This window comes from Macaca nemestrina, chromosome 11 (genome assembly GCF_043159975.1).
Source record: "Macaca nemestrina isolate mMacNem1 chromosome 11, mMacNem.hap1, whole genome shotgun sequence".
Lineage (NCBI taxonomy): Eukaryota > Metazoa > Chordata > Mammalia > Primates > Cercopithecidae > Macaca > Macaca nemestrina.
In genome coordinates, this window is record NC_092135.1 from 131,309,600 (window position 1) to 131,321,302 (window position 11,703).

General features: G+C 52.7%; 1 protein-coding gene across 2 annotated transcripts in view; it reads left to right on the forward strand.

The window, feature by feature from the left end:
- LOC105473898 (inositol polyphosphate-5-phosphatase D) overlaps positions 1-10,290 on the forward strand; it is a 152,759-nt gene extending 142,469 nt beyond the window's left edge. For both annotated transcript variants that reach the window (XM_071073577.1, XM_071073578.1), the window contains 3 exons: positions 206-487; positions 6,215-6,806; positions 9,091-10,290. In XM_071073577.1, the coding sequence (XP_070929678.1) occupies positions 206-487; positions 6,215-6,806; positions 9,091-9,093 (877 nt within the window). In that variant the 3' untranslated portion in view covers positions 9,094-10,290. The remainder of the gene's footprint in view (positions 1-205; positions 488-6,214; positions 6,807-9,090) is intronic.
- Positions 10,291-11,703: the final 1,413 nt, after the last annotated feature.

An 11,703-nucleotide genomic window follows, 5' to 3' on the forward strand; every position in this document is an offset into this window, starting at 1 on the left:
CTGGGGCCGGGTGCGTTCAAGGCCCTCAGTAACCACAGTGTTGTGTGGATAGATGAATGAATGAATGAATCACTGCCCAAGAGGTGAAGGAGTTGAGGAGAGCCCGAGGGAGCCCCAGGGTTGTCAGAGGACACTTTCCTTGGGCTGGTGCTGACCCTGAGAAGGGAAGGGACCCCTGAGATGTGACTCCATGTCTTCCCTGCAGGGCCCCTCCATGCAGTGGCTCCAGCATCACCGAAATCCTCAACCCCAACTACATGGGAGTGGGGCCCTTTGGGCCACCAGTGCCCCTGCACGTGAAGCAGACCTTGTCCCCTGACCAGCAGCCCACAGTCTGGAGCTATGACCAGCCACCCAAGGACTCCCCGCTGGGGCCCTGCAGGGGAGAAAGTCCTACGACACCTCCCTGCCAGCCACCCATATCACCCAAGAAGTTTTTACCCTCGACAGCAAACCGGGGTCTCCCCCCAAGGACGCAGGAGTCAAGGTGAGTATCCTCTTCATTAAGACGGCTCCCTCCCTACTTATGAAAGCGCCCTGGGCTTTCACCCTAGAATGGAAGCCTCAGAAGGGCCACAATTTGTGTCCGCTTGGCTCATGACTTATGCCTGGGGCCTGAACACAGCAGGCTCCTAAGACATGTATGTGGAGTCTTCCATGTCCTAACCTATTGGTGCAACTCGATTTCTTTTTAAAGGGTAAAAATTTGTAAAGATATTGCCAAGTAAAGGAACCTCCTATAAAAACTATATACATATCAAAAAACAGGTTTTGGGCCGGATGTGGTGGCTCACGCCTATAATCCCAGCACTTTGGGAGGCCAAGGCAGGTGGATCACCTGAGATCGGGAGTTCAAGACCAGCCTGACCAACATAGAGAAACCACGTTTCTACTAAAAATATAAAACTAGCCTGGGGTGGTGGTGCATGCCTGTAATCCCAGCTACTCCGGAGGCTGAGGCAGGAGAATCGCTTGAACCCGGGAGGCGGAGGTTGTGGTGAGCCGAGATCACACCATTGTACTCCACCCTGGGCAACAAGAGCGAAACTCCGTCTCAAAAAAAAAACAAGTTTTGGCCGGTCACGGTGGCTCACGTCTATAATCCCAGCACTTTGGGAGGCTGAGGTGGACGGATCACTTGAGGTTAAGAGTTCGAGTCCAGACTGGCCAACATGGTGAAACCCCGTCTCTACTAAAAATATAAAAATTAGCCAGATGCAGTGGGTCACATCTGTAATCCTAGCTGAGGCAGGAGAATTGCTTGAACCCAGAAGGCAGAGGTTGCAGTGAGACAAGATTGCACTACTGCACTCCAGCCTAGGTGACAGAATGAGACTTCATCTCAAAAAAAAAAAAAAAGAAAAAAAGGCTGGGTGCGGTGGCTCACGCCTGTAATCCCAACACTTTGGGAGGCCGAGGCAGACAGATCATGAGGTCAGGAGATCAAGACCATCCTGGCTAACACGGTGAAACCCCGTCTCTACTAAAAATACAAAAAATTAGCTGGGCGTGGTGGCGGGCACCTGTAGTCTCAGTTACTCGGGAGGCTGAGGCAGGAGAATCGCTTGTACCTGGGAGGCAGAGGTTGCAGTGAGCTGAGATCACGCCACTGCACTCCAGCCTGGGCAACGGAGCAAGACTCCGTCTCAAAAGAAAAGAAAAAATGTTTCTAGAGCTAGTGAGACTTCGGGCATCTCCCGCTCCCTAGAGGGCCCCATGGGACAGGGTGGGAGTTTCCATGTAGAGCCTGCTCCCACCCTCCAGTTCCCCTCTTTTTTCTCGACCACGAGGTTCCCTGTTCTATAAGCAGCTTCCTAGTCTCTCCTGTGGGGGACACTTAGTTAGAAACTGGACTAGGGATGTAAAAGGCAGAGTAGCTGGCCCGCAGAGAGATGGGGCCTGGCCCTGAAACTCTGGGGAAGCCCCGGACGGTGGAGAAAACTGATCTGAGTCTAGAACTGGGCCAGGCAGAAGAATGGAAGCTAGATAGGAGACCGGGCCAGGCAGCCAAAGAACGGAGTCAGCACTTCCCAAAGGCACAGCTGCTCTCCAGTATTGCTGGAACAGAGCAGAGCCAACCATGGGCCCCTCATGGATACACAAGTGGGGAGCTCTACATGTTTCTTGTAGCCGCAGGATGACAGACAGGCATGAAAGTGCAGCCCCAAGTACCAACGATTTAAGATGGGCAAAATAGCGTGAGCACTGTCTCCCTTGAGGCTCTTTGCTGGTTTATCATAACCTAAGGGGTTCACTCTCAGCCTCTCTTCCCCTACCACTGGTTTTTTTCTTCATCTTTTCTCCACGAGGACTTGGGTGCTGTCCACCACATGGGGCAGAGCCAGCAGGGGGGCTGTTCTCCATCACACTGTCCTCCAGCTCCCTCCAGCTCCACCCTTCCCAGGCCTGGCCCAGCGGGGCCTTCCTCTGGATGGAGGAGCTATTGACAGTCTCATTTCCCAAGATGTGCGAGATATGCTCTAAAAAACGGATAGGCTGGGCGCGGTGGCTCACGCCTGTAATCCCAGCACTTTGGGAAGCCAAGATGGGCAGATCACTTGAGGTCAGGAGTTTCAGACCAGCCTGGCCAACATGGTGAAACCCCATCTCTACTGAAAATACAAAAATCAGTCAGGCGTGGTGGCCCACACCCGTAATCCCAGCTACTCAGGAGGCTGAGACACGAGAATCGCTTGAACTAGGGAGGCAGAGGTTGCAGTGAGCTGAGGTCACGCCACTGCACGTTAGCCTGGGTGACAGAGCAAGACTCCGTCTCAAAAAAAAGATAGATGGGAGGAAGTCAGGAAGAGAGAGAGAAAATGACAGGACAGGAGAGCCCTGGAGTTCAGCTCAGCTGTCTCTCTCTTTCCCTCTGTACAGAATGTGTTGATAGGATGTCAGACCCCGGTCATTCCCTAAGAAACTTGGGGGGAGGAGAAACAACCTCAGTTTCCTGCCCTGGAAATATGAGGACAAAACGCACTATTCAGTGGGTATCAAGGTGCCTGTGTGGCCACCTCTTTGGAGACCCCAGGAAAGGGAGCTCTAAGCAACCCGAAAGAACAAGGAGCATGATTATTTGTGTAAGTGAATGATTTTCAGTTTCCAAAGTGAATGGATCTTGGTGCATAACAATGAGCACACAGCTTGGTGGGAGCATGTTCCCCACAGCCCCATGGCGACAGCTGCAGACAGGCTGCCATCCACGGGCAAGGGGCCCCCAGGGTGCGCTTCTAACTTATTGCTCGCCAAGGAGGCGCTTGGAGCCTGGAGCCCTGCAGCTCACACACCTGCCTCATCCCTTTCCGCTGCTCCAGGTCCCGGGCTCAGCCAGAGCAAAGGCTGTGGAAGCAGGTGTTACAAGCACCATCAGTGTTTCCCCACCATCACCCAGACCCAAGTGCAGGGACTGACCTTCTGGTTTGCCAAGTACTGTCCCAGTTTTAGCACTAAAAGCCCCACATCTCAGGAAACCCTTCAGTCTTGCGCAAGCAAGGACAGCTGGTGACCCCAGACAGAAGCGGTGCAGTTAGGAAGGGGACTCTTCTCAGCTCCTGGAAAGTGCTTAGCTGCTTTAGAGATGAGACTCTGGTCTCCTGAATCTGAGAAGTACAGTCATTTGCTGCAGGAATCAACTCTGTCCCCTGGATATCAGTTCCTTTATTCAACAACTGTGGCCTGCTATAGGAGTCGATTTCTTGTTACCTTTGGTCAGGAGAATAAGACTTACTTTTGAGTTTTTTGTGGTTTTCCCCAGTCTTCCCCGTCCGCCCCCACCAAGCCTTCCCTCTCTACGTGCAGCAGAAGCCTCCTCTTAGAGGGAAGGCTTCCCTGGTCTCTATCTCGCTGCTCTTTTCCCAGAGGAGTGAGCTTTGGAATCACAAAAGGGCTTGCACCCAGGGCTCTCTTCCTGGTCCTGCCCCCAGTTCTCTGAAGTGAGCCCCCTCCTCCCATCTCAGCCACTGAGAGAGGGTGGTCAGAGGTCAGGACTTCTTTCTCCTTCATCTGAAAACTTGTGACCATGCCAGTTACTCCCTCCTGTGCCCTCTTCCCTTGGCTAACTCACAGCAACGGCCTTTGCGGGTCCACACAGGGTCAGAAGAGGGCTGCACGTGGAGGGGCACCTTTCCAAAGTCTTTGTTTGAGGCCCCAGCATTTCTATATGCATCTGCTCTAAGGTGTTTCCAAAAAATAATGGGCAACACCCCCAAGTGCATAGTCAGGCTCCCTTTGGTGTGTCCCTAAGGCTAGCCTCCTTGGAGCTCCGTGGCATCTCACTGGCACCTGTGTGAGGACGACATCCTGCCTCTGTCCCCTGAGCCCACATCTGCTCCCCAAAGAGTCACTGTTGAGTGCCTCTGAGCAGCTTCTCAGTGCACATTCCATCAGCAACAGGCGTGACAGCCTCAGTGGGTTCCCAGTGATCCACAGTTTCTTCACAGTAGCTTCCTTTTTTGTAGAAAGCAGATCCCAGAACACTCTCCTGGGAGATTCTGCTGCTGGTCAGGAAGTAAAATGCATTCCCATTCCTCATTCTCATAGTTTGCTCAGCAGAAAATCACCTCCAGTCAGAGCAGTGATAAATCAGAACACAAACAAGCAAAGGCAGCGCTTACCTACTTTGGGTCACAACACAGAAGCTTCCCCTGCCCATGAGTTGGTCGGGCCTTTCTTCTAGCTACTGGCCTTGGTTTCCCCAGTACTCACAAGTGTCCGAGTTCCCTCTGACTTGCACCACAACCACCACGTGTTCCTTCCACTATGAGTTAGTAGAGCCTTCCAAGGAGAGGACTTCATGTGGCTGGGAAGGACGCTGTGTTAACTGGGATGTTGGCCCCCTGAGCTCAGATTCTGTCCTTGTTTGTGGCTGTGTTGCTGTGCATGGGGAAGTGTCTCACACACAAATTTGGTAGATGGAGCCTCTTGAGCTTTCACCCTCAAGTAGCACAAGTGGTTTCTGAGGAGGAGGTGTGATTGCCTTCCTGGGCAGTCATGCAAATGCTGGGTCGGAGCAGAATTGCTAGAGTCAGAGGAGAGGCTGGGGGTGGGGATGGGAGGAGCCAGGAAAGGAGGCCTGTTGACTGGGGAGGTGGGGAGGGGCTGTGGAGAGCAGGCTCATCTGAGGATGAGGGGTTGATACTGAGGTGCCATATAAGTGCTTGCTTCATTTCTCCTACAAATCCTCCAGTCCTGTGCCCCTTGCTCAAAGATGCTCTGATGTGAACAGGTTTTATGGTGGAAAAGGTCCTAGACCAGAACTGAGGCTCTCTTTGAGGACAACGTATGATAAACACAGTACTGTTTCCTCCTCCTTTTTTTTACTTGAGGTGAAATTCACTGAACATAAAATTAACCATTTCAGGCCGGGCGTGGTGGCTCAAGCCTGTAATCCCAGTACTTTGGGAGGCCGAGACGGGTGGATCACTAGGTCAGAAGATCGAGACCATCCTGGCTAACACGGTGAAACCCCGTCTCTACTAAAAAATACAAAAAACTAGCCGGGCGAGGTGGCGGGCGCCTGTAGTCCCAGCTACTCAGGAGGCTGAGGCAGGAGAATGGCCCGAACCCGGGAGGCGGAGCTTGCAGTGAGCTGAGATCCGGCCACTGCACTCCAGCCTGGGCAACAGAGCGAGACTCCGTCTCAAAAAAAAATAAATAAATAAAAATAAAAAAAAAATTAACCATTTCAAAATGAACAGTTTGCTAGGCTGGGCACAGTGGCTTGTGCCTGTAATCCCAGCACTTTGGGAAGCCAAAGTGAGAAGATTGCTTGAGGCCAAGAGTTCAAGACCAGCCTGGGCAATATAGTGAGACCCCCCCCCATCTCTTCAAAATAAAACAAAACAAAAAAATTAGCCAGGCTGGTGGCATTGCTACTCCCAGCAACGTCCAGCTACTCCTAGCTACTCCCAAGTAGTCCCAGCTACTTGGGAGGCTGAGGGGAAGGATTGCTTGAGCCCAAGAGGTTGAGGCAGCAGTGAGCCATGATCACACCACTGCACTCCCACCTGGGCGACAGAGCAAGACTCTGTCTCTAGAACAAAACAAGACAAAACAATTTGGTGGCATTCAGTACATTTACAATGTTACACGTCTCTAACTAGTTCAGAAACATTTTTATCACCCCAAAGAAAGACCCAGAGTCATTAAGCAGTCACGCCCCCCTGTCTTCTCCCCTGAACATGTGTCTTCCCTGCTCTGTCCCTGTCTCTAGGCCCAGTGACCTGGGGAAGAACGCAGGAGACACGCTGCCTCAGGAGGACCTGCCTCTGACAAAGCCCGAGATGTTTGAGAACCCCCTGTACGGGTCCGTGAGTTCCTTCCCTAAACCTGCTCCCAGGAAGGACCAGGAATCCCCGAAAATGCTGCGGAAGGAGCCCCCGCCCTGCCCGGAACCCGGCATCTTGTCGCCCAGCATCGTGCTCACCAAAGCCCAGGAGGCTGATCGCGGCGAGGGGCCCGGCAAGCAGGCGCCCGCGCCCCGGCTGCGCTCCTTCACCTGCTCGTCCTCTGCCGAGGGCAGGGCGGCGGGCGGGGACAAGAGCCAAGGGAAGCCGAAGACGGCCATCAGCTCCCAGGCCCCAGTGCCAGTCAAGAGGCCCATCAAGCCTTCCAGGTCGGAAATGAACCAGCAGACCCAGCCCACCCCGACGCCGCGGCCGCCGCTGCCAGCCAAGAGCCCGGCGGTCCTGCACCTCCAGCACTCCAAGAGCCGCGACTACCGCGACAACAGCGAGCTCCCGCACCATGGCAAGCACCGGCCGGAGGAGGGGCCACCGGGGCCTCTAAGCAGGACTGCCATGCAGGTGCGGGGCGCCACACATGGGCTCGTGTGCATGTGTGCGCGTGTGCATGCGTGAGTGCGTATGTGTGTGCCTATGCATGTGTGTGTGCATGCATGTGTGCACGCATGCATGTGCTCACATGCGAGTGATGGTCTTGGGAACTGCTCCATGAAAAGGGAGAGTCAGGATTTGAACCCAGGCCTGCCTGTCCCACACATCCCTGACCCTGCATTGCCTCTGCAGCAGTTGTTGAAAGGAAGAAAGGTGGGGCTGTGGATAAACTCTTAGTCCAGTGTCAGGCCCAGAGGAAGAAGATTCCATAAAGAAAAGGAGCCTAAATCATTTATATTTCATTGTTATTATTACAATTTTTTTTTTGAAACGGAGTTTCACCAGGCACAGTGGATCATGAGGTCAGGAGATCAAGACTATCCTGGCCAACATGATGAAACCCCATCTCTACTAAAATACAAAAATTGACCCGGGCATGGTGGTGTGCACCTGTGGTCCCAGCTACTCGGGAGGCTGAGGCAGGGGAACCACTTGAACCTGGAAGGCGGAGGTTGCCGTGAGGCGAGATCATGCCACTGCACTCCAGCCTGGTGACAGAGCAAGACTCCATCTCAAAAAATTTAAAAAAAAAAACAAAAACCAAATGGAGTTTCACTCTTTGTTGCCCAGGCTAGAGTCCAGTAACCTCTGCCTCCTGGGTTCAAGCAATTCTCCTGTCTCAGTCTCCCAAGTAGCTGGGATTACAGGCACCTGCAACCACGCCTGGCTAATTTTTGTATTTTTAGTAGAAATGGGGTTTCACCATGTTGACCAGGCTGGTCTCAAACTCCTGACCTCAGGTGATCTGCCCACCTGGGCCTCCCAAAGTTCTGGGATTACATGCGTAAGCCACCACACCCAGCCTCATTCTTATTATTCACACTCATATTTGAAAATTTCCCAGTATTTTGGAGAATTCAGCACACTTTCCCTTTCCTTCATGTAAAATAAAAAAATTTTTGAGCAAGACTAACAGTGATTAAGAACAGACTCTGGGCCAGGCATAGTGGCTCACGCCTGTAATCCCAGCACTTTGGGAAGCCAAGACGGGTGGGTCACCTGAGGTCAGGAGTTGAAGACCAGCCTGACCAATATGGTGAAACTCCGTCTCTACTAAAAATACAAAAATTAGCTGGGCATTGTGGTGTGCACCTGTAATCCCAGCTACTCAGGAGGCTGAGACAGGAGAATTGCTTGAACCCAGGAGGTGGAGGTTGCAGTGAACCGAGATCGTGACACTGCACTCCAGCCTGGGCAACAGAGTGAGACTCCATCTCAAAAAAAAAAAGAAAAAAAGAACAGACTGCAGAGCCAGGCTATGTTGGATTTGAATCCCAGCCCTCCCACTTCCTAGCTCTGTGCCTTGAACCTCAGTTTACCCATCTGTAAAAAGGGGCTGTTAATGGTACCTACCTCATAGCCTTAGAAGGAGAATTGCATTATAGGCTATTTTGTATTATTACCATGTATTATCATCTATATAGAAATTATATATTGGCCGGGCGCGGTGGCTCAAGCCTGTAATCCCAGCACTTTGGAAGGCCGAGGCGGGTGGATCACGAGGTCAGGAGATCGAGACTATCCTGGCTAACATGGTGAAACCCCGTCTCTACTAAAAATACAAAAAACTAGCCGGGTGTGGTGGCGGGCGCCTGTAGTCTCAGCTACTTGGGAGGCTGAGGCGGGAGAATGGCGTGAACCCGGGAGGCGGAGCTTGCAGTGAGCCGAGATCACGCCACTGCACTCCAGCCTGGGAGACACAGTGAGACTCCGTCTCAAAAAAAAAAAAAAAAAAGAAATTATATATTTATATTTATGTATTTACATTGATATCCATTACATATCATTTCATATATATGCTATATGTATTACATATGTGTATATATTTTTTACATATATATAGATAAAGATATATGGTACTTACCTGGGCATGGTGCTATGCACCTGTAGTCCCAGCTACTGGGAAGGCTGAGGCATGAGGCTAGCTAGAGCCCAAGAATTCAAGGCTGCAGTGAGCTATGATTGCGCCACTGCACTCTCGCCTAGGCAACAGAGTAAGACCAAGACCCCATTTCTAAAAAGCAATTTTTTTAAATAACTAGGTAAAGTACTTAGAACAGTGAGCGCTGGCTCTTCTCAGCTACATGTTAAAGGAAGCCTGGCCTAGCCCACAGCATGCAGGGACCCGGGCCACTTAGTTCAACATGGCCTGGTGAGAATGAGCCCTGACAGCCCTTCTGTTCTTGTCCCACAGTGAAGCCCTCAGTGAGCTGCCAGTGAGTCGGGAGCCCAGAGGAACAGCGCGAAGCCACTGGACCCTCTGCCAGGACCTCCTGCTGGCTCCTCCTGCCCAGCTTCCTATGCAAGGCTTTGTGTTTTCAGGAAAGAGCCTAGCTTCTGTGTGGCCCAGGGAGTTCACTGCCTGTGAGACTTGGCACCAAGTGCTGAGGCTGGAAGAAAAACGCACACCAGACAGGCAACAAATAGTCTGGGTCTCCAGCTCGCTCTTGGTACTTGGGACCCCAGTGCCTTGTTGAGGGCGCCATTCTGAAGAAAGGAACTGCAGCGCCGATTCGAGGGTGGAGATATAAATAATAATAATAATGTTAATAATAATAATGACCACGTGAATCGAACACTCACGATGTGCCAAGTGCTGTGCTAAGTGCTTTACGAACATTCATCACATCAGGATGACCTTGAGAGCTGAGGCTCTAGCCACTTAAAACCACGTGCCCAAACCCACCAGTTCAAAATGGTGTGTGTTCAGAGGGGTGAAAGCATTAAGAAGCCCAGTGCCCTCCTGGAGTGAGACAAGGGCTTAGCCTTAAGGAGCTGAAGAGTCTGGGTAGCTTGTTTAGGGTACAAGAAGCCTGTTCTGTCCAGCTTCAGTGACACAAGCTGCTTTAGCTAAAGCCCGGGGGTCCCGGCATCGCTGAGCTGAGAGCAGGGATCTACCTGGCTTCTCAGTTCTTTAGTTGGAAGGAGCAGGAAATCAGCTCCTACTCTCCAGTGGAGAGATCTGGCCTCAGCCTGGGCTGGAGATGCCAAGGACTGTGCCAGGTTCCCTGTGCCCTCCTCGAGGTGGGCAGCCATCACCAGCCACAGTTAAGCCAAGCCCCCCAACACATATTCCATCATGCAGATAGAAGAGTCTTTGCTGTTGCTCCCGAAAGCCGTGCTCTCCAGCCTGGCTGCCAGGGAGGGTGGGCCTCTTGATTCCAGGCTCTTGAAATAGTGCAGCCTTTTCTTCCTATCTCTGTGTCTTTCAGCTCTGCTTCGTTGGTTATTAGGAGAATAGATGGGTGATGTCTTTCCTTATGTTGCTTTTTCAACATAGCAGAATTAATGTAGGGAGCTAAATGCAGCGGTATGTGTGAACGCAGAAGGGTATGTGCCCCACATTCCCGTGGTGGAAGTCTGCATGACCAATAAATTGTGCCTTTCTCACTCAGCTGTGTATGTGGCGTTTTTCTTGACATTCGGAGCCATAGATACCCTTCTAGACGGCAGGGCCTACACAGGGCACAACTCAGGCAGTTAAGGGTTCGTGGTGGTAATGGATGGTGTTGCCCTGACCAGATGGGACACCATAGAGCCAGTCTGAAGCTGGTCCTGTACCGGGGACAGGGGTAAACGGCACTCCTTCCTTCCTTCCATCCACACATCTTCCTGGCACTCCAAGCGCCCTGCGGCGACCCAGAGGCCACAAGCATCCCCTCCATACCTGCTGTCCTGCGGCCCACAAGCTCCTCCCAGCTCTTATAAGTTTTCAGTGCTTAAGCTGCAGAGACAAAAAAACTACATGTCAGCACTCCCCAGGTCATGGGTTCCCAGGTCAGGGAGCAGCCCCTGGCCCAGAGGCACAGTGCAGGCCACTTCCATAGCACCTCTGCCCCACCTCGGGCTGCCTGGGCTCTGCTCCTGCTCACAGACACCAGGCCTGGGCTCCAGGCAGGACCTGGAGCAGTGCCTTGGCAGCCTCCAAGCAAACTGTTCACTCCCGCACCTCAGTGGCTTGTGGAGCTCAGCAGGGGCAGGACTGAGTGCCTGCTGGGACCACGGCTCCCTACCCCCGCTCAGGTGTCCCCACCCTGCAGGCTCACTGCCTGGTGTCCATGTAGAACCTGACCTAAGTCCCAGGCCCCAGCCTCTGACTCAATAGACCAAGGACCATGGTGGAGAGAGAGCTGGAGACACCCGACATTCTTTAGCCTCCCAGCCCCCATCACCAGAGCTGAGGACCCAGGCATGGGTGCCCCTGGTCCCTAGGGAACCCACTGGCTGCTGGGGTGGGCTGGCATGCTACACAAGTGCCATCATCTGCTCCGCCACAGGGAAAATGTCAAGCCCAAGGCCCCATGCCCGCTTAGGATGGATGTCTAGGCGCTCCCCGGCATTTCTGTGGGTTCCCAGGAGATACAGGTAGGAGAGCAGCTGTATGGGGCATGCCTCATGCTCCCCCTCGCCTTCTCTGGGTTCTAGTCACTCGAGCAAATGCAGTGCCTCCACCACAGTCAAACCCAAGGCTGCTGTGAGGACCTGGCTTTGATTGCACGTGGTCAGACAGCTGAGGCCCACCTGGTGCTCAGAACAGGAAATGCTGTGGAATGCAAGGATTTTCATCCTTGTCTTTTCCATCTCTCATCCCTGCACCCACCCCGAGAAGTCCCTGACCACTTTCTCCTTAGGCTCTTGGCTGCCATGATCATCTGGGTTCCACCTTGATCAGGTCTCTCTCCTGTCTCTCCTTTCCTGACAATTCTAGGCATTCCAAACACCCGATTTCCCCCTTCTGGCAGGGTGAGGGGGAACCCAGCCATCCCCACCTCCTTATCACCTACATAATTCACCTCCAAGTAATTCA